This window comes from Mercenaria mercenaria, chromosome 6 (assembly GCF_021730395.1).
Source record: "Mercenaria mercenaria strain notata chromosome 6, MADL_Memer_1, whole genome shotgun sequence".
In the NCBI taxonomy this organism is placed as follows: domain Eukaryota; kingdom Metazoa; phylum Mollusca; class Bivalvia; order Venerida; family Veneridae; genus Mercenaria; species Mercenaria mercenaria.
In genome coordinates this window covers 31,235,767-31,258,717 of record NC_069366.1, presented here as the reverse complement: position 1 = coordinate 31,258,717, position 22,951 = coordinate 31,235,767, and the positions used below count along the sequence as shown (strand labels likewise).

At 34.7% G+C, this 22,951-nt stretch overlaps 1 protein-coding gene across 1 annotated transcript; it reads right to left on the bottom strand.

Moving 5' to 3' along the window:
• Positions 1-6,624: 6,624 nt before the first annotated feature.
• Positions 6,625-15,445, bottom strand: LOC123550213 (multiple epidermal growth factor-like domains protein 6). The gene is made up of 4 exons (XM_053546743.1): positions 15,379-15,445; positions 7,675-9,492; positions 7,372-7,507; positions 6,625-6,668 (listed from the first exon to the last, which is right to left on the bottom strand). Exons 1-2 carry the CDS (start codon positions 15,443-15,445, stop codon positions 8,045-8,047), a joined length of 1,515 nt encoding a protein of 504 aa, XP_053402718.1. The 3' UTR covers positions 6,625-6,668; positions 7,372-7,507; positions 7,675-8,044.
• Positions 15,446-22,951: the final 7,506 nt, after the last annotated feature.

Genomic DNA, 22,951 nt, shown 5'->3' with positions numbered 1-22,951 from the left:
TGCGTAAAATTCCACTTTGATATCAATAAAATCTTTAAGAAGATACTTTGGAAGCGTGAAATTGCAACTAAGCAAAACAATAGCAGACCCAGTTTGATTGAGTCTGATCATGATAGGTAATGGAAACTGAACCCCCCACCTCCCCCACCCCTTGCCCGGCTCCGACTAAAGCGGAGTTCTCTTGATGGACTCCATGGTCTCAAATGACAAGAATATATCTCTGGCACCGAATAAATTCTATTTAATGGACTCGATGATCCTAAAGGACCGGAATATATAACCACAATCAAGTTAAAATCTTTTGAGATGTGGCCTTTTGAAATTTAACGAGAAAACAACAAAAAACTGCAGATTAAATACATGGTCTGGAATTAAAACACATTTGATATTAAAACAAGTATCAATTGATTAAATCATTATAGTCAGCACTAGCAAGTTCAGACAGATGGACTTTTACTGGCATCACTTTGTGATACAACTTGTCGACCAGACAGCAAGGAACATTTGTATACGGTGGATATCCAACTTGTCAACTACCCACACTTTGACAGCAACATTCTACGGGGCATACCGTTCGCAATTCATTAATATTGCCCAAGCTTGATAGAAAGAGGACGTTTTTAAAAAATACAAATTAAAATTGATTAAATCTCTATATTACGAATAGGTTGTTTACAAGAGGTTACCGCTATCACAAAATTACGAGAACAAGACAATGAAAAAATGCTAAATTGTATAGATATTTGAAAATATTTTGAAACTTAAAGTTCTTGAAAGCCACTCATTTACCTTTAATTTGATATGCAGTATAACTGTATTGCTACAAGACAACCATATTAAAACGTTAGTAAAGTGAGGCTACCTGATGAGAACATCCTTAAAGAGGACAGAAGTTTGTTTGGTTGATGCTCATTGACCTGAAAGGGGAATAGTAATAGTTATCAGTATTACATACCGTTGTTCCAAAAGTTGTACTCTTTCGGGGGACTGGGGACGAATTATATAAGATAAACGGTTTCTGTGTTTGATGCTGGGTAAATATACGTTATCAGTTGGAAAATTGTGTATTGAAGAGTTGAGTATTATTTATTTAAAATGTATAAAGGTAGGAGTGTGCATTTCTGACTTCCTTTTCCTGAAGTCCAACAGGAAAAGCCACTTTCAACCACATTCAAAGCACGCAGTCGCCACACACAGCACTGTACACGGAAATATGGGTATGTGAAACTGTAATCATAGCCTCTACTCCGTCTAAACAGCTGATTGCATGTATTGACATGCTGCCGTTTTGACTGAGGCCTGATAGGTGTAGCCGAATTCAGAGCTCTATGTATAGATCTATACACGAACACAGTGGATGAACACATGTACAGAGTAAAACAAACAAATACAATTATAATGTCAAATTAACAAAAGACACAAACATACATGAAGAAGGAAAGCGGCTGGGTACAGCCTTGAAACGGTCAGTGGCAAAAACACCACTGGGGAATTAAAACTATTCTTTAAAATCTCCTATATAACAATACAGTGTAAATAAAATTAGATTAAATGAATTAGGTATGGTTAAGTAAGACTGTCTTGACAAAACGTGTACATTTAAAACAAATCACCTTATAATAATTATACAAAAATCACATGTATCGCCTTCCATTGATTTTAAGTGATTTTAGTCAATTTCCTTCAATTGTAATTACTACTCACAGCAACTTTGGACTTTTTATCTTCCAAAATGACATACAATACCACTACAAACAATTGAAATCATATGTCATTCCACTGGAAAACAATAGTCGAAAATAATGAATATGGAGGACATGGAGTGTGAAATCGCGAAATTTTTGGTTTTACGTGTTATAAAAATCGCAAACAACGAGGTAGGAAATCGTGATGGTCGTAATTTACAATTTCACCTTGTATTTTTTCAAATCGTTAAGTCGTAAAGTGTGAAATCATGATTTAGTACTTCTTGATTTCAAGTAGCGTAAAATCATCCACAAGTCTTTCGTTATTTACTTTCTTTTATCTATCAATGTAAAATATATATCTATTATATACTTCTAGATTAAATATAAACATGCAATACGTTTTTAGTTTTCATTTTACTTATCCTGATATTCACTGCAGTTAAATATATTTTTTTGGTTTACCCTGATTTTCTAGATCTATTTTCGTATTCTAGAGAAATAGAGCTGAATTGTGAAATAATAAAATCTTTTAGAACATCTTTTGAACTGAAGGATTTTAAACCATTTCTCTGTTAGAAAATTTAAAGGTCCATAATACCTTTGTTTATTATGACCTTTGTTTAAAATGTGGCTGTCACATTTTTTTGTTATGCACATAATATTCATTATTTTTTTTAATTAATTCATATTTTCAGTAATTGTTTTTCTATTATATTTGTTACAGGTTTGAATATTGGATAACATATTTGAAATTATTATTACTGAATCAATTGTTTTGATTACCCCCCATTATGGTTCTGACTGTATATGTTCATATGTAATTTTGAAATTAGTGTTTTTCTAACCATTTCATTATGCCTATTCTCCATTTAGACAACTTCTTTATCTGATTTTAACATAAAATTAAGGTTAAACTCTAGAATTTACCACGGCCGTATCTGTCAATGATAATTTTCATCCGGTATGTACACGTTCATATGGTATTTTATGAAGTATTCAAACAACTTGTGATATGCAGCTCGCGTGGCTAAAATTGGTGTGGTAAAGTGTTTCGTTGGCAGTTTTGATTTTGCATTCATTTTGAAACTAGGAGTTGATATATAGACATAATTTAATTTTGTTGTATTTGCAATATCGTTTTACAGACATATAATGTCACATGCATTTGAGTGTGTTGTGAATCCGACAAACACAATGTCAACCGAGGCGAAAGCCGGGTTTAGCATTATTTTCCAAGTGCTAACACTACATGCATACACTCAACCGTACGTAAGCTATGATATATTTTTAAAGCCCTGCTCCGCGGCTATTCAAATTCTGTTGTATGTATGCAACCCATGATTACAATAGGTAACAGTTAACGGATACGCGCCACACTTTAGCACACAAAACCACAGGTATTTTATATAGAATTTTATATAAGATAGACTCTATTTTGACAGGCGTCACCGTTCATAGTCAGGATTTTCATGCTTTTTCAGTGAAAATTTAAGGTTAAAAGGCAGGACAGGAGCAGGTCTTTAAGGATTATAAGAGCCTCGTTTTCTGCAAGCTGGTGTGACTCGTATTTCTATGGTTCCTGCTTCTGTCTCGTTTCCAGCTAGCTGCATTGATACTGCCATGACACTAACCGTAACATTGATGAGCTAAATCATTTTGACACGAAGACAGGTTGAGCTCAAGGGTACCACTCCTACCATGTTCATGTCAATACACCGTGCTAAAAGAAAACATTCATAAACGTGGTGGAAATTTCGACATTTTGATTTAGATTTACACGATTCATTTTCCATAAGCAATAATGCAAATGCAAATCAAAAATGCAGTTTAACAGCAAATTCTTCAAGTTGTTATTTGAAGAAGAAACTTGCGGTTACGATACATACCACAAACGAAATAAGAGATTTCCCGAAATGTGACCACGTTGCATACTAGTCAATATCTTATGATACTTGTATCTGATAATTAATGAATGATTATCATGTATACATTACATTGTATGTAAAACAATACAAGCATGACTTGAACAACCTAACAAGTGCTGCAGCTATTTGGAAGTCTCTCTGTTGTTTTCAACAAACTTAAACTTTGGTTTAGTCATTCAAATGAATGTTTGTAACACGATTCCCGTCCTTCAACCTGACAACTATCACGATTATCACAAAAGTATTTCTCTTCTAATGGACAATGTTATCTTATGAAACTATCTTTCGCTTAAGGACGTATGCTAGAATTTGGTGCGAAAATTTTCCCAATAACAGAATTTCTTAAAACTTTGGATATTGAAGGACAATCATCTAAGAAACAAAAAAATGCAATAAAAATCATAGGTCACCGGTATCGAAAAAGAGTTATCTGCCCATGACAACGGCATTTCCACCAAAAATGACATTTTCAAGGGCAGATAACTCTTTTTCGAATCCGGTGACCTATGATTTTTATTGCATTTTTTTGTTTCTTAGATGATTGTCCTTCAATACCCAAAGTTTGAAGAAATTCTGTTATTGGGAAAATTTTCGCCCATCTCATATACAGGGAGTTCTAGCGTACGCCTTTAACAAGCTGTCGAGTGAGAATGAATTGGTTAAAATAACAAAACTTCACCCGAAAACAAACCTTAAACAATTTTAACATACTGCGAATAAGGCCATTAGTAGTATTATAGAGTACTCTACCTCTCCATTTAACGCATATAAATTTGCTGCCTTGAACTAAATAACAACGTAAGTTCTCAAAGTTCCTATATATTTTTATTAATTTAAGTCTACATTTGTTAAAACATAAAGTAAGCAACATTTGCATAAATATCTGTATCATCCAACAAGGAAAAAAGTTCTATAGTTATACAAATGAAATGCAATTTAAAATCATAAAGAAACATAACCTTATGACTAAGATATACTCGTAACTAACTGTTTATGAGATGTTGTCGCATTAATCATATCCTCTCGTTCATTTTGCATGAACACCGAAAATATAATTTAGTTTCCTCTATTACACTTTAGATCTAATTCCGTTTTTAAATTGTTAACATTTAAAAAAAGTAAATATTTTATTTTTTTATTTTACAATGGAATCTTTCCGGTCATTCTGTTCACAAGACAGAACTACGACGTCATCTAAGGGGTGTTCTACCTGACTACACGTGGACGCCTTCTGAACAGCGGCATGTTATCAATAAGCAGCGGTTTTCTATTTTGATGCCTTCCCTTTTGCAGTTCATACAAAATAAACGTCATAATTTTCAAATGAACGAATAGGAAGAATGCAAATATTGCCAGATTAATTAAACTGTGATTTTGTATTTGAACTAAATTTTGATAAACCTGACAGTTTCGAAACATTTCGATATTTATTCAATTTAGTATTGAGGGCAACAGTTAAAACTGTTCCACCCCTTACACAGGATTGATAAAATCAGCCACTAATGACGGAATGCCATTTTTAGTAGCATTTGTTTACAATACAAGCTACGTTCATTATTTGATCAAACTATATTTACACTTCTTTATATTTACTTAGAAGTATTATAGGTATTACCGTCATAAACATATTGACACACAGAATAAATAAAATGACACACAATATGTTAATTATGACGATTATACATATATGTTAAACAACATGGTTATAGCTGATTCGTAATTAAGTTTAGCATAAAAAACAATCAATGGTTTGTAAGCTAAAAGAACTAGATACAATAAGTATTATTTCCTCGGGTAATAACATATTAATTTTAAACAACAATGAAAAAATATTCTCCGACAAGAGATCTTTACGTGCGGTGAAGTCAATGTTTTTGTTGCAACCAAGAAAGAGCGCTACTGCGCCCTCGTGAAAATATTACGCCCGACGTATAACCGCCCATCGTGCATAAAGAGTGTTAAAAAACTATTTCTTAAATATAAGTTGAAGTAACAGAAATTAAAAAATGGGTGGTGCCAGAGGGGGTGGGATGTGAAGGAGCATTACAATGAAATCTGTGAAAAGATCCTTCGGAGGCATAGAACGCAACCAAGCAACATAATAGCAGACTCGGTTTGATTAAGACTGTTCACGGGAGGTAATGAAATTTGCAACATCTCTTAAGACAATATCAAAGGAAACTAAAAGTAAAATAAGAGAATTTTTAATTGGGTTTGGGTGTGTAGTGGATGTGTAGTGGGAGTGGTGATTCGAGTGAGGGATTACACTGACTGACGGATATATAGACGCATGAACAACATTTATCCTTCGACCTCACATCAGACAGACGCTTCTCCGGAAACAAAATATGGCGGATTGAAGGGACAGACGGACGGACAGACAGACGCGCACGCCATTGTACAATACGTCCTGTTTACCGAAAACGGGCGTTTATTAAAAATGATACATTAGTTAATAATAATGAAATTTTCACACGAAATTTGCTATGAACGGCAGATGACTGGTTATGTGGTAAAGATTTTCAAAGGTTAAACTGAAAAAAAGGTCTGAATAGGGCAATGGACCAAATTGTGAGTGATTGAAAGAATAAGCTGGCTTTTACGGCGAATCAACACAACAAAGACTGGACCGAATCTTCGGGCCTCTTGTCTGTATAGAATATAACCAAGCTAATGTAATGTCAACCAAAAAGTATCCCAGTCATGCAATGTCGATATTATCTTCCTCGTTTCTTTAGGACAATGGTGTTGGATGCTCGCCCAGTATTTGATAAGGATGATCAGTCGTATTCACTGTAGACAACTCAGTCACTTCAGGACCTTGAAACAGTTATCAAAGACAAAATAATATTAGATTATATTTACTAGATTTTCCTTCTGTTACATAACTGAAATTTTTACGGAATTTTGCTTTGTATGTAGAATCAAGTATGCTCATATTTAGCAAATATGTAAGTACTAAAGAAAATTGAATTTGCAAACAATATTTAGTTAGGTTAACAAATGCTTACCTGAATTCGGTTGCTTGGTAGTTCGTGGCGTTATTCGATTAATTCTACAAAGAAACGCACATACTCTTTAATACGGCCGTGATATAAATATTTTTACAGCTTTATATATTCATGTTTTTATGCTTGATGTTAATAAACATCAATCGATTCCGATAATAATGTAATTTATTTTATGCTAACTAATGAAATACTGTATTCTATCAGTTAAATATTTTCATATCTCATCACTCACACTGTGAAAATATGAAATCTATATTTTCACACTGTGAGAGATATAGCTCCGCCCCCTCATACATTGTGTATGAATTTTAAATTATTTGCTTAAAACAGGATGAAAATTGTAGTCGCACTTTGTTCTTTATAGTATATTTCTCGATTCAAATCATTTTACTTAATGAGAATTTCATAACGTTATGCAGCAAAAAATAAAATAAAATGGAACTTTATGTTGTGTGCGTCTTTATAACGTCACAACACGTCTGACGTCATGTCTGTTTACGCGCGTCTATTTCCCGCGCTGAGATTAAAAATTGTTGCAAAATGCACATCTCAACGTAATTGAGCATAAAATAAAAAGAAAATTTGTTTGTTGTTCGTGAATATGGAATATATCTCACCTCGAAGTGAAAATATTTGAAATTTTCTCACTTCTCAGTGAGATATATTCCATATTCACTCAAAACAAACAAATATCCTCTATACAGTATATGTTTTAGAAATCTTAAAAAATGAAAAGAAAAAATATACCTTTGGTTCAATCTGACCACCAGAACAATTGTGATTGTGACCGTCACGAGTCCGCATACCCCTATTGCTAAAACAAAGGAAATCGCGCCAATGTCTGAGTCGAAGTTGAACGAAATGCCAGTGTCTGCATCAGTGCCTGCAAAATGAAAACAAATTTCGAACTTTTCTTTATTGTTGAAGTCGAAAAAGTTCTTTGATGTTTTAAATCAACACTTAAATCAGCTAGTCTTCAAGAAACTGTAAATTATACTCATTCGTCTCTTTACAAAAGATTAAATGTTTTAAAACTGAACCTTTTCTTACCATTCACAACTACTTGGCATTTCTCACATTCTCCACTGTACACATCACAGCATAGACATCCTGTTTTGCATTTCTTTTCACATGTCAGTCCCCAACGTCCAGTTTTACAGGAAGTGCAGTATCCTTTCTCCTTATTACACTCAAGGCAAGAGCTAGAATTGCACTGCCGTTCGCAGTGTACTCCCCAATATCCTGCTTGGCATGTCAAACAAAATCCAGTTTGCTGCAAGCATTTATCGCACTTTACATTTGGACATTCGTTCTCACACATCTTTCCCCAGTAACCGGATATGCATTCCTTGCATTCGCCAGTTGTAATATTGCAATCAACTTTACATTTCTGGCTGCAAGTTTTATCACATGTTTCGCCTCACAGTAAAACCTTACACGTTGTACAAAGTCCTGAATTTTGACTACAAGTCAAACAGTTGTCCAGTCTACATTTGATATCGCAAGAAGTGCCCCAATATCCGTCTTCGCATGATGAACATGTACCATTATTTCTGGCACATTCATACAGACTGTGTGTTGGGCAAGTTAAATCACAATTTTCTCCCCATTTCCCTGCCAAACAGGATTTACAATTGCCGTTATTTGTGTTACAGTTTTCACAGTGTTTCTGTCCACATTGAAATTGGCACTCATCTCCCCAATAACCATAAAGGCAGCTTTTACATTTTCCGTTTGTTATATTGCATTGGTCCTCGCATTTACTCGGACAGTCGGCTTCACATTGATCTCCCCACTTGGACACTTTGCAAACAAGGCATCTACCGGTTTGCTGGTGACATATTTCACAGGTTTCATAGCATTTCTGTTCACATTTAGATCCCCAATGTTGATTGCGACACGAAAAACAAACACCGCTTCTTTCGTCACAGTCTCCAACACAGTAAGCAGAAGTATGCTCACATAATTGACCGTATGTTCTATACATACAATTCGTGCCTTCTCCAGAATTTTTGTTGCAAGTATTTGGACATGAAGATGCACACTTCTTTTCACAAAATTCGCCCCAGTGCCCATTGTTACAGTTTCCACATGTCATTCTATCGGAATTACAGCTCAAGGACGTGCAGTTTGTTAAGAGGCTCTTCACCGAACAATTGTTCCCGACATAGCCCTCCTGACATTTATCACACCGTCCATCAGTCATCGAGCATTTTTCTGATAGACAATGATCGCAACTTTTGTTACAATTTTCACCCCACAGTCCAGAGATACAGGCTTGACAATTTCCTGTTTCTGCGTGACAAACTGCACAGTTGTCTCCTTGGCATTGTTTTGTACACTTTTCTCCCCAGTATTCATGCCTACAAGAAATGCAGTGACCAGTATTCTGTTTGCACACCTGACAGTTTGCCAAGCATATCTTGTCACAGATGTCACCCCAAAACCCATCATGACAAGAAGTACATATTGTTCCATTTCTGCTACATTTTATGCAGTTGTTCCGACATTCTATGTGGCATTTATCTCCGTACCAGCCATCAAGGCAACTATAGCGACAGTAGCCTGATTCTTTGCTACACGCTACAGCCGTACTCCAAGGATACTTCACGTAACAATTTGTATTGCATGTATTGTTGCACTGGTCCCCCCAGAAATGCTTCTTACATTCTGCACATAAACCTGTAAGTCTATTGCATACATCCCTACAATTGGGTGGACATTTTTTGTTACAATACCTATCCCAGTGGTAGTTGTCACAGCTTACACAGACACCAGTTTCTGCATCACATCCATCATTTCCACAATTCTCTTCGCATGCTTTTGTACAGTTATCGCTCCAGAACCCCTTGTCACATGTCTGACAATCTGAAAAACATATCAAATAAGGATCTAGATAACATGTGAAATGCTTTCTTTTGTTACGGTTACAATAAACGCTGTAATAAGAATTAACATGGCGAAATTAACGTAAGTCGCAACATGTTTAATGCTGTCAAACAATAAAAAGATTGTATCAGATATTTTAGCTGGTGGTGGTTGCCAAATGCAGAAGTAATCTAAATTTCTTATAATATAATTGCAAAACTATTTGTTGCTTTGCCTGTCGAGTGCCTGGTTTCACATCTATATAGATGGAATTATTTTGAAGAAATATTGCCAATTTTATTCCATCTGTGCATCTTCATCAAATGTTATCAATATTTTGTGCTGTGTCGAAAACTAGTATCAGATTCAACATTTTATAAGTACAACATACTCCGTGTAAACCGCCGGGTCTAAAATCTTACCCGAGGTGACGGAAATGGAAACGGTCATCCATCCATCCAGATTCAGCTCAACTTTGCGGATAAAGTAAACGGTTATGAGACACTTTTCTTCCCATCATTATTTTCGTCTGGCCACATGCTTTAAAAATATACATATGTTTTAGGTCAGCCATTTGCAGATAATACGGTACAGGTCGCGCAAGGTGTGTATTTTAGGCCATTTTGGCCTGAAAATTTAGTGTCCTGTAACTAGCGTTTTACTCGTTTTTATTATAGAAACAACGGAATCGACAGGCTGAAATGTCACATGATGAAATGCTAAGTATATGCAATATATCCGCTCAAAAAACTCCCTGGAATTTTTCAAAATTGGAGTTTTTATGATTATTTTCGCTCTGGTATCAGCGCCGATTTGTGGAATTTTCAAATTTACTGTCCCTTGCCCCACTATAGCTACAGTCATACATACATACATACGGATATGTCCGCGCGTTGTGGTACGGTGCGGATGGGATTGGTATGTGGGGAGGAGGGGGGGGGGGCGGGGACGGACACGAATAAGTACGGAGCAACGGAGCAGTACGTCTTAGTACGGGAAAAATGGTGAGAAACGGGGAACATAAATATACAGGACGCGAATAAGTACGGATAAGTACAGCGTACTACGTTGAACTACGTTTTACTGCGCCTGGCACCTCGCTCAGCGCGTGGACGGGTCTGCGGTGAACTACGTTAAACTACGCTTAAGTACGGGCAGCCTCGGATAACTACGTTCAGCAACGGCAAGGTACGTAATACCACAGTCACACATACGGCGCAAATAGCTACGTCGAGCTACGGATAGAAACGTAGTAACCCGTATCGATCCGTACCTGAGCCGTACGAATTGGTACGAATTGATACGGCTTACTACATTAAGGTACGTCTCAGGTACGTTTCAATACGGGTCGATACGGATTACTACTTTTTTATCCGTGGCTAGACGTAGCTTTCCGCGCCGTATGTGTGACTGGGGTATAAGTAAGGTAAGGAAAGTTTGAGATAAGTGTTGACTACGTTTTTACCAAGTGTTAGTACGGATTGATACGGATTACTACTTTGAGGTACGGCTCATGTACGGATCGATACGGATTACTACGTTTCAATCCGTGGCTAGACGTATCTATCTGCACCGTATGTGCGACTGGGATTTAAGATGCAGGTTGTAGAAGCATCCAAACAGCTATCAAATGCAAACATGAAACTACAAATAATATTGAAACTAAAAAAAATTGTCAATTTGAAATACGATCATATTAAAGGCGCAATATTAAAAAAAATCATTGAGAAATAAAACATTTCTGACAGATGTGTAACTGTTTGTAAAGGGCCTTTTTGTTCTTTGAATAAATCTCTAACATAGTATACAAAAACTGAAAAAATGTCATACAATGTTGTTAAAATGTGACTGGCCATTCTTAAAAGCAGCATATGTGTTTACTACAACAAATCTTGACTGCCTACGGCTTTTTATATAGCGGAGTGTTTTAGAAAACAGTGCAAAATTAAAAGTTAACCTACCTGAAAAACCGAACAAAACTGCAGAAAAAAAGAATTAAATACATAAAACACTCCATATTTGTCTCTTTCGCTACATATCATCTGGCGAGAAAATGCACCGTCTTGTTCTTTATTCCTTTTGTAACAATCAAATGCATTGTGTCTACTGTTTTTAACACATGCACTCATATCAATCTTCTTCCTTTTAGCTCCTTTGTACGATTATATAATAGAACAATAAACGAATTTGACGGCTGGATAACCTCACAGTTTTGATGACCAAAATGATATTAGAAGTAGTACAGGAAGAAAAATGAATTCTCTTGACTTTGTGTTTTAGCATGAAATAATATTTTATCCAAATTAGCTCCAATACTATGTATATTTTGTTTTATGTTTCAAACAGTGTAGCGAACGGAGTCAATCTATATCATATGTCCAGTATCCTAGACTAATATACTTAAAACAAGAGTTGTCCTAGGACAGCAACGCTCCACTATTAGAAAGCATTATCATTAAAAGTTGTAATAATGAAACATAAACATAAACAAGTATAAATGTTGCAACTATTCTGAGTCACAGAACTTTTCCCTCTTATGATTCTCAATGTGTTAACAGATTACACCAAAATATTATTATCTTAATAAAGGGGCATAACTTTCCGAAAAAGCAAAACAGAATTATGGGACCTGTACATTGTATGTCACATAAGCTCATGAACAAGTTTGCTTAATCCCTTCCCATTAGTGTATACTGCGATACTAGCATACATACAAATTTTAAAACAAACCTGCTAAGTCAAAAAGTGACATAATTTTGTAAAATTGCGGAACATAGTTATTGAACATGTGCACTGTATGTCAGATTATCACAAGTAAACAACTTTGTGAATTTTTTTAGCTATTCCTGACAGTTGATACTGGAATACCAGCTTATATACAAAATCACAAATTGCTAAGTATAATACAAGGCATAACTTCGTAAAACAGCAAACCAAAGTCACGGAACCTGTGCACTGCACGTCAGATTTTCACGGTGTGTTAAGTTTTAATCCATTCCTATCTCCAGATACTAAGATACTAGCTTACATACAAAAAAATGCTAAGTCGAAAACGGGATAAAACTGAGTGAAACGTAAAATAGGGTTATGGAACCGGCGCACTGCATGTCAGATCATCACTGTGAGCAAGTGTTTGAAGTATCAATGCAGATACTGTGGATACTGAGATATCAGCCTAAATACAAACCTTCACAAAATCATGACGCTGTCGCCAGTGAATGGATGAGTACACTACCTCTACCTATTCGTCGAATAGTCGAGCTAAAAATTTCAAATTCCCATTATATTTCGGCAATATCTATGAAATTTCAGTCATCCAGAAAAAGGGTCATTACTCCAAAACAATCAATAAGATAAAAATGTCCCGGTAATGTGCATATGTCAACTTTGGACAGATGATATATTTCAAGTTTCATTCTGATAAATGGAAATAGAAGGAGGAGTTGAGCACACGAACGGACTCACAGACGGACAGAGTAAACACTTTATGAGCTGCGGCGTAAGGAAGTAATATATTTTTTTTGCTTATGATAAAGAATTATTCAATCATAACATAAAGCTTATGCAAATGTGTTCCTTATAAGAACATAAAAATATATGAAAATACAAGAGACGTGGAAATTCCACGAAAACCAGGTTTTCATTGCATCACGCCAACTAGTTCTTTAAAAATATGGTCATATTTTATTATACATATCTGACTGCATTCAATCATGACATTCAGAAGTACAAGTATAAAAAAGTACATGTGTCATTTCCCTATGTAACTTATGATTCTTTGATAAAAGCTACCTAAACACAAAGTTTGCACCCAAACTAAAGATATTGAGCATAAACCATTTTTCTATTTTTGGTTGAGGGTTTACCCCGCTACCAAAGTAACAAGTGTAGTTCTGACAATCATATAGCATCTTTATTTTATTCCAAATCACTTCCAAAGGATGTTCATGTGCTACACAAAATAGTCCCATCCATGAACATTGCGGATGAATTATCAATGATCAAGCAGTTCTGATTCAACCTGTATCCATTCGCACCGACCATTTGAATTACATAAGATCAATCATTGATAACGTTTTTCAGCCCATGGTTACATCACAAGCTAGGTCAGGCAGAGTCCATCTTAGATATGAGGCACATTTGTATTTGTTTCTCATTCGTGTATATTTATAGATTGGCATTTAAACAGAAAATAAATCTACCAAAACCCGCAACCACCAGACATCTCAAGGCTTTGATTAGTAACAGTGACCCAAAATACAATCCAAAGCCAGTTATTATATTTAAAGTTATAAACTCGAAACCAGCTTTTTGATGATCAAACTGAATAAAAATCTATTTTTTTATTATAACTCTGACCATATTTTTCTATTTTTAGTTACCCAGTGGCATTAAAATGACCTTTCTGTCACCAACCCCCCCCCCCCCACCAAAAAAAAAAAAACCAAAAAAAAAAACGAAAAAATGTTTTGGATCTCAGTGAGATTTGAACCGACATCCTTCCATTCCACAGCACAAAAATCTATTTTTTATTTCAAATATGACCCCATTTTTCTATTTTTAGTTACATTGACCTTGACCCTGATCCAAGTGACCTCAAATACATTCCCAACCTTTTGTGTTTGATAAAAGCTATCTACACACCAAGTATACTGACAATAAATGTACCCAAACTAAAGATATTGAGTGGAAGCCATTTTTCTATTTTTAGCAACAGTGACCCCAAATATCATTCAAAGCTAACTTTTCAGATAAGCTTGCTGTACACAAATTTTGGTGGCAATAAGTAAGTCCAAACTAAAATTATAAAGATGAAACCACATTTTTGATGATCACATTGAGAAAAAAAAGTCTATTTTTAGTAACTGTGACTTTGACCTTGACCAAATAGCATTAAAATGACCTTTTCATCACAAAAAAAGAAAAAAAAGAAAAAAAGATTTTTGGATCTCATTAGGACTTGAACCGACGCCGTACCGTCCCACTGACTAAAAAGTAGCTCTGGCCTCACGCTCTAGACCACTGCGCCACCGTGGAATTTTATAAGTGTGGAGATTAAATAAGTTATCCTGACCTTGAACTTGACCCCAATGACCCAATATACAATCCCAACTTTGTTTTTTCTATAAGCTACCTATATAGGCCATGTTTAATTTCAATACATCAATGCAGAAGCAAACTAAAGTTATTGAGCGGAAACCATTTATTCTATTTTTTAGCCACAGCGACCTTGACCTTAACCCAAATGACCCCAAATGCAATCCCAACCTTCGTCTCCTTACCATCTATTTACAGGCCAAGTTATTGTGTGGAAACCAAGTTTGACGATAATGCAATGATATGTTTAATTTGTCTTAGCGATTCCATGCGACTTGTATGTAAAGATTCTGGGCAAAATTTTTAAGTTCGCATGCGCACAGGAAAAATAATTCTATCGAGGGAGCAGTTATTTTACCGGGTTAGAAGCAACTCAATTTTCACCTGTGTGATACTAATACTTTGAAGGTGGGGTCTAAGTTAACAATCTGAAAAAAATGTTCAGTTCTGGGAATGGCAATTTTAAAAACATGTACTAGTTTTAAATGAAATATAAAAAATCATTGCATCTGTACTAAAATATGTCAAAGATTGTGTGTATTTATTAAAGACTACTGAAGGTGCACATTTATCTATCCTAATGCCAGCATCTTTATATTTAGTATAATTTGTGCTAATCATTAGGGCCTAAAGTTGTTTGTGTACCTACCTAACAGAACCACTTTTATGAAAGATTTAATGATTTTTATTTTTTGTTTAATTTTTGCAATATATTTTATTTTAAAAAAGCAAGAAATGTATTTGTAAAGGGAAATAAATACTAAATGGATTATTAAGTTGTTGATATACTCTGTTTTACTCTCTGTGACAGAGTCTGTGTATCAAGTATGGCAGTAGCTGTTTTAGTTTCTGACATATTTAACAAACATGGCTTTTGTGAAGTTCTGTTAAAAAAAGAGTAAAAAAACCCGATTACTCTATAAACTAATTTCTGTGGTGTAACCAAAAAGAAACAAAATGTTTTATGCCTAACTACAATGTTTATGATCAACTGTCAAAATATCAAGCCCATTATTTGCTGACAGACCATTTCAAGCACTCAATCATTTAACATATTACAGCAATGGAAGGATCTGACTTCATCGCTTGGCATCACCTTCACTTTTGAGAAAGGCACCTTTATCTTATGGTAATACAGTGTACTCTGTGTTATTGCGGGAATATTTCTGCTTAATAAAATTAAGGTAAATATAAACAAGAGCTGTCATAGGACATCATCACTCAACTTTTCAACAGCCTTATTAGCAAAATTTTGATTGAATGCCAATGTTTTGGCCTACTCGAGACCTTATATTGTGATGCCCAGACCCCTGCTGAGTTCCTCAGGGTTGCCCGCTGCACCATATTTTAAACCTGGGTCCGTTACACGTCCCAAGTGAGGGAATTCATCAGGAAGACTCAAAACTTTCTGGACTGCAATAGACTTTATTTATTACTATAAGGACTAGATCTACAGATGTTAAATAAATGTTAAAAAACAAATAAAAGTCTGTTCATTATTGTCTTGCCTTGATAATATGTATGAAAAGACCTAAGGTTGACCCAATCCTAAAGTTCTAGATTTAGTAGACGACGGTGACCAGATCTGGTAGGTACCAGATTGGGTAGTTTACCAGATCTGGTAGTGGACCAGATTTGGTAAGGACTTTGATTAATAACAAAGTTAACAATCAGCTGATCTGCACAGGCAAATAAAACGTGTATTTCACCTGATTTCGATCCATATTCTTTTACTGGATAAAAGATAAAGCTTTTCTGGTTCAACACAACAGTGTTGATGCTTATCGGCTTATCGGTGACTGTGTGACTACAGCGATACGGAACGCCCGTTATTTATACTACCCCAAGTATGACGTCATAAATTCAAAATGGCTGACATTCGCCAGCTAGCTGGTCTGAGACAACTTTTAAGCATGTTTACATGTAAATAAGGGTAAGTAATAATGAATTGTAAATTTATTTATGGACAAATACCATCGATTTAACGTAATAATAGAATTTATATGAACTTGTTTATGAAGCAATTATCCTTCGATGTTCGTACATAGAACTTTCGTACCAAGTGTCAGGCAAGATAAAAATTACAACAACAATGAACAAATGCCTGGATACCACAATATGACATTTGACAGCCCAGTATTACCTTCATATTTGAGATAAGTGCCCGAGTGTCCACATGACGCCCGAGTGTCCACATGACACTCGACACTTGTCTCAAGTCAAATAAAAATAATATCAATTATATGGTCCAGAAAAACTGTAACATGACCTTTGACATCAGCGTTTTCATGAAATAATGTGCATTATATATTTATGTATATACATAAAAAATATTATTGGGCTATTATTATTTTTCAGTGTGACACTTGGAGGTCTGATGACTCTGGTTCAAATAGTTTGAGAAACGAACGACTCACATTCGGACGGAAGTACTGACGGACGAACGGACGGACAAGGGCAACTCAAACTGCCCCCCGCCAAGTATGATTGAATAACCGGTGATTGCTCGACATAAATAACGCAGGAATTAATATGTTCATGAGCTTGAGCGGACAATAATTTTATTTATGTACGTAATAAACTAAAAGAATACAAAGTTTGTTCGGCAACTTATCTGCATTTCGCTTGAATCCTCTCTCCTGTTTGTTCTCTGGCATTATAACTGGAAAACGGTTGCTCTTCAAACATGTGATGTACATTATTTTTGTACACGAAGTTTCGACTTGCCTGCTGTGTTATTAGTTTTAAATGTAAAATGACCACACCCGTGAACTGCTCGTGCGTGAAATTATCAATCGGGGCACGTTATATTATAAGCACAAGACTGAACTAATAACATAACAAGCCGAAATTTTAGCTTTGCATGCCTACGAAAAATAACAATCATTTATATCTCAAGAGAACAAAGATTCCGTAAATAAATAAACAATTTAAAAATAAAATAAAAACATAAATAAATAAGTGACTTTATGTGTCGTTAGTTATCGTTTTCTTAAACGGACGCAACATTGTGTGTAACGTCTGTACAACTTCACTACAGTCGATTGTTGTACAATTTCACCTTAGCAACTGAAACTACGTATGCGACGCTGCATTTTTCAGATATGTAATTAATTTTTCATTCAGTTTCAGTCCTTACGCATTCGATATCAAACAAAGTTTGTTTCTATATTTACAACATTTTTATTAATAGAACAATATACACATAGATATATATTGAAGTAAATGCTTGTTAATATTATATATATTATTAACAAAAGATCAGTTATACTATGCTTGTCTCTTACTAGAGTATTTTATCAGTAAGTAATAACTTTAAATGTAAAATATCCTCATCAAATGTATTCCATTTAGGCTAAATATTAAAGTATGTAAACTAATTGTTAAGTAAGTGCTTGGTACGTACTTTACTTTCGTGTAGTAACAGTAATTTATAGAAATAAACTGCCAGCCTTTGGCTTGTTATGCATCAATTAAATGTGTAGTATTTTTAACTTTACATACACTACTGTTTATATATACACACAAACATGCTTGTTCGCATTAACATAGAAACAGTGTAGAAAACATATATTTTTCCAAATATAAAATTTGAGCTAATGTAACTTTTAACAGTGGACAAGGTTTAGAGCCACATGGTCCAGCACTTGGCATGTGAATTTCTGATTAAAGAAAACTACAACTTGTGAGTTGGTCCCCCGAGCTATTCAGATATGACTACAAGCGTAGGGTGCAAAGGCCGAAATTTTTTTTGATAAAATAAGTATTAACAAGAGAATGAAGTATTGCCATGCAATACAAAGGCAACTTATTTTGTCTACTGCAGTATAACATAATGATTTGATATCTGTCAATGATTTATAAACAATATTGTACTATATGTAAATTTATGTTCTCTTATGAAATAAATTGTTTTAATTTTGGTGGGTATCGTCTTGTCTAACATAACGCCTCACTGCTAATCCGCACCTGTATTTGTATTTATAGTCGTATCAGTTCAGATACTAGTTCAATAACATTAAACTTGCACAGGGCGCCTTTTAATATTTGGACGTTCAACATGTCCCTGTGTCAAGTTTAATCGAATGTCAGCCATTTGCATAGCACAGATTACGACTTTATTTTATTGAAGTGTAATGTAGAAAAACTCTCATACACGTGAAACATTGGTTTACCGTAACTAAAACTGCACCAACAATCACTTCCCCGACGCATTTCACAGAAACTTCTAGCGTAATTTATTGAAATATCACGGACAATACAACACCGAATAAATATATAGAATCAATTATACATGCTTAGACGAAAACAAATACGTTTAGCCTACGACACTTGTAAAAAATCTGCGGCCATTATTTAACGCATGGGTACAGCCGAAAGCATGTGGACTAGCCTTTTAAACTGCTTTGATAGGACTTTACAACTAATTTAAGTAACTTTTAATAAAATTACAACCAATAAATGCTGATTACACCCATCGATTATAAACATATGCATACTACATAGACAATACGTTAGTAACGGGCCGCACTTTTTTTTTCAAATCCGACCGTGAGAATATTTTTTCGTCTAAAATTAATCTTTATAATAAAGAAGATTTGACAGTTCGTGTTGTGTTGTGAAAGTGAATGGATGTAAATTTCATTTTCAAAGTGCGGACTGATCTTCAATATCTTCAATAAGACAGTATGTTCAATGGATGTGTAAATTAGGTTTCTTTGTCCGTTGTTGGTATTTAGCTATCGCTTTCAAGACACTTCTACCGTGAACTTGTAAAACCTTCCGCAAGAACTTTTGCGGAAAGCTCTACCGGGAAATTCATACTTTCGATAAAACGTCGGACTATATGAAATGTCAAAATCGTAAAATATTGAAGTCCGACGTTTACTTATAGAACTATTCAGATACTAGTCTGACAAGTTTTAATCCCACGGGATTTTCATGGGCAAATTTAGTGCAGTGACAAGTACATTCTTTATCGGAAATCCGTAGAGGACAGATCGTTTACAAAAATTTAAAGAAGATTACGACGGAAAACTGCAGCGCTACTGTTTTGAGAATTCGCAATTGAGATGAGTATACATTATATATTTTCTTTAGATGTCTGCGCTTATAATTTTGATTGCTGAACTTTCTGTTTATACGGCATTTGAATATGTCATCTCGAAAGTAATGGAGACACGTGTTCATCGTACAATCAGCAAGATATTGGTTATTTGGTTTTATTCAGTCACTGACTGAATCAGTCTGAAGTGAATTTTAGTTATATAAAAAATAAATAAATAAATAAATAAAATTAACAGACATAGTGAGCAGGTAAAACATGGGTGTGGTCGAGCGTTTTTTTTTGTTTGCATGTACATGCGCAAAAATGCAGTACGTTAGTTCCTGTACATTATTCTCGGTCATTATTATTTATGGACTTTAATCATATGTACAATATGCATGTACTGGTTTCACCCGAGGTGTATTGAGGTTTATGCATTTCTAACGTACATTGTTGCGGAAATATTTTGTAACATGATTTAGTATCGCTGGGATTAATCAAAGAATTTTGCTTTGTAGCCTAATATAATTTCAAAAAAAAAAAAAAAAAAAAAAAAAAAAAATTACAAACTATTATGTCATTAAATCAAATAGAAATATACATTTGGTTGTTTCTTACCAATTGTCAAAATTATACTTTAAATATCTTGCTTCAAATGATAAAAAGCATGCTGCATAGTCTAGTTACAGCTTAACAGATCCGATGAGAAAGGGGCGGCCTACAATTAATTGGTTCCATGCCGTTTTCAACAGTATTTCAGTCAGATGGTTGAAGTGTTCGTAGAGACTGCACATAGGAAAATTGGTATGTAATAAGGTAATGTAAGCTTACGCTTTTTACGTGTCCAGGAACGAAATTGGCTATATTAACTTGATTAGCTATACTGGCAAGAGAGCGTTCCAGTTGGGTTCGTACCATGGCATGAAACATTAACAGCTGACAAGAAAGATACGTGTATATTGGATGTTTTCATAATGTAACATATTGGTTAGCTGCTGTTTGTTAGATATCGAAAGAAATGTAAGATATATTTTCATTTTATACATCAGCAGGGTAACCTAGATCTCAACTGTTGTAATGTATAACAGTAAACGGTAAGTGATGCTTATGAAAATTAATAACATACTGTCACAATTCTAAGTCGTAGAAATATTTCTTAAAGCACGAAAGTGTCATGTTTAAATCAAATAATTCACGGATTTATAGATATATTATTAATTCATTGTAATGAAATTACAAAGCTCTTTCAGAACTGTTAAACAATATAATGCGGACATGTTCGAAGTAAGGTAAGATGTGCTTTTCATACTTAAGTCTGGTTACTGTTTCTGGGAGTATTTTACATAAGAATAAAATCCAGCAAAACAACGAAACTTGTGGAGAACGGTGCTACAGAAATAAAAACACAAACATTCTGAGCTAAATGGAATAAGCCACACTATACTTGGGAGTGCCACGAGTGATTTCCCATAAACCAAGTTAATCGAACCGAATCTGCTAATACTTTGTATGGTTCCGTTCTGCAAAAGATTATCATATACAAGGACTTATATAAATTAATACAGATTATTGTTATATTTTGAACAATATTCAGCTTTAAATGTATTTCTTAATGACTAAAATATGGATCTGGGTTATCAATTTTGTTACATGTATACGCTAATGAAATGCATACACATTATTTTTAGATGCAGTTCTAGCCTGTACGCTTTTGATTCGGATAATCCATTACGTCAGCAACTGTAACACCAGCATTAACACGGTCAATCTCTGGTATAAGAGGCTGCAGAAAACTAATGTCGTCAACCGGCTATTCTCCTAATGTCTTTAAACAGTTTAGCTACAGGAGCGGCGTGGCATGGTCGGGGTCGGCAGCTATTGGGGCACCTTGTGTTGAAAGGTAACTGTTGTACCTGGTTAATTTTATTAGATCCGATTTATCTAGGTCCGTTGCATGCATTACTTAACTGCCTGAATGTAAAAGAATAAGTTATAAAAATGCATTGATATGGAAAACGAAATAATCAAGAAATATCGAAAATAGGTGTAAAACAGAATTGAATCTATTATGAGAATAATGTTAATAATAATAATTATTATAACAATAATGATATGAATAATAATTTCAATAATATGAATGCAAAGAAGACGTCACAGGAAACTGTTCAAGCACATTCTGTTTATGACGTAACAAGTCAGTGACAGTAAGACTCTTCTAATTGAAAGTCTTATGGCTAATGGTTTCCTATTCGTCCGCCCGTCCGTCCGTTCGTCTGATGTTCGTTCAAAATAAATAGATAATACATTTTGACTGAAACCTCAGCAATGGTTTCATGATGACCCTGGCTTATAGTAATCGAACTATTGGATAATATGTACATGTACCTGAATGACATTGTAACATTTAAAGATATACAATATGTAAAATATGCAGCGAGTTTCATAGATTTTGATCTTAAAAATTAAGGTACATAGCAAAAGGGAATTTCTAGCTCTAGACTTTTTTTGTCAATGACCTGCTGTACCTATTGAGTAAACGTGTATTCACTGCATACCTCGTTTTGGCGAATTTTATTTTCATAAAATGTTGAGTGGCCCTCAATACACGTAATGTGCATTTCGGTATGGCATATTGTAAATCTTATTAGTACTAAAATCTAAAATGCATTACATTCGTTGAAATCTATAGTTATCATCTTATATCATAGAGATCGGTGAGAGCATCTTTGCCTCGTTTCTCATTAGTGCGAAGTACTAGAACCTACAATTTCCTATTAGGTCTGGTATGTTCTGCGCTTATTTTCATAGTTTTCTGCACCTTCGCGCTGCTATGTTGCTTCCAGGCATTTTAGCTGGAGCTTTGTCTTTCATATTTTCTCATCAGTTTCATATATACCATGCTATATATTTACAATATGCCATAATTTTCATTTGAAAATTTACAATAAAGTCACGGCCTTATCCCACATAATTTTGTTTTGTTTTTGCTATATTACTTGGTACATTCGCCTTTGTCTTAGAACCGATGAACTCCCTTATGCAGTCAGACCCGTACTGTAGACAGCCTCCAAAAATATAACCTGCTTACTATGGTCACACGTCACCTGTCTTGAGAAAATATATGTTTTCACAAATACCGGCATTTTTCAATCCCCAAGGGAGGTTCTGCAGCCGGGTTTGACTATATATATATATATATATATATATATATATATATATATATATATATATATATATATATATATATATATATATATATATACCCTAGCACCCACCCATAAATTAAATACAATATGTTATAACAAAACACTTGGA

Bases quoted from the DNA above. Each gene is read 5' to 3' on its own strand.
- LOC123550213 (XM_053546743.1), bottom strand. From the start codon at position 15,445: ATGTCAGAAACTAAAACAGCTACTGCCATACTTGATACACAGACTCTG. The intron at 9,493-15,378 runs GTATATCAACAA...TATGTTTTTCAG, and splicing joins GTCACAGAGAGTAAAACAGA to ATTGTCAGACATGTGACAAG.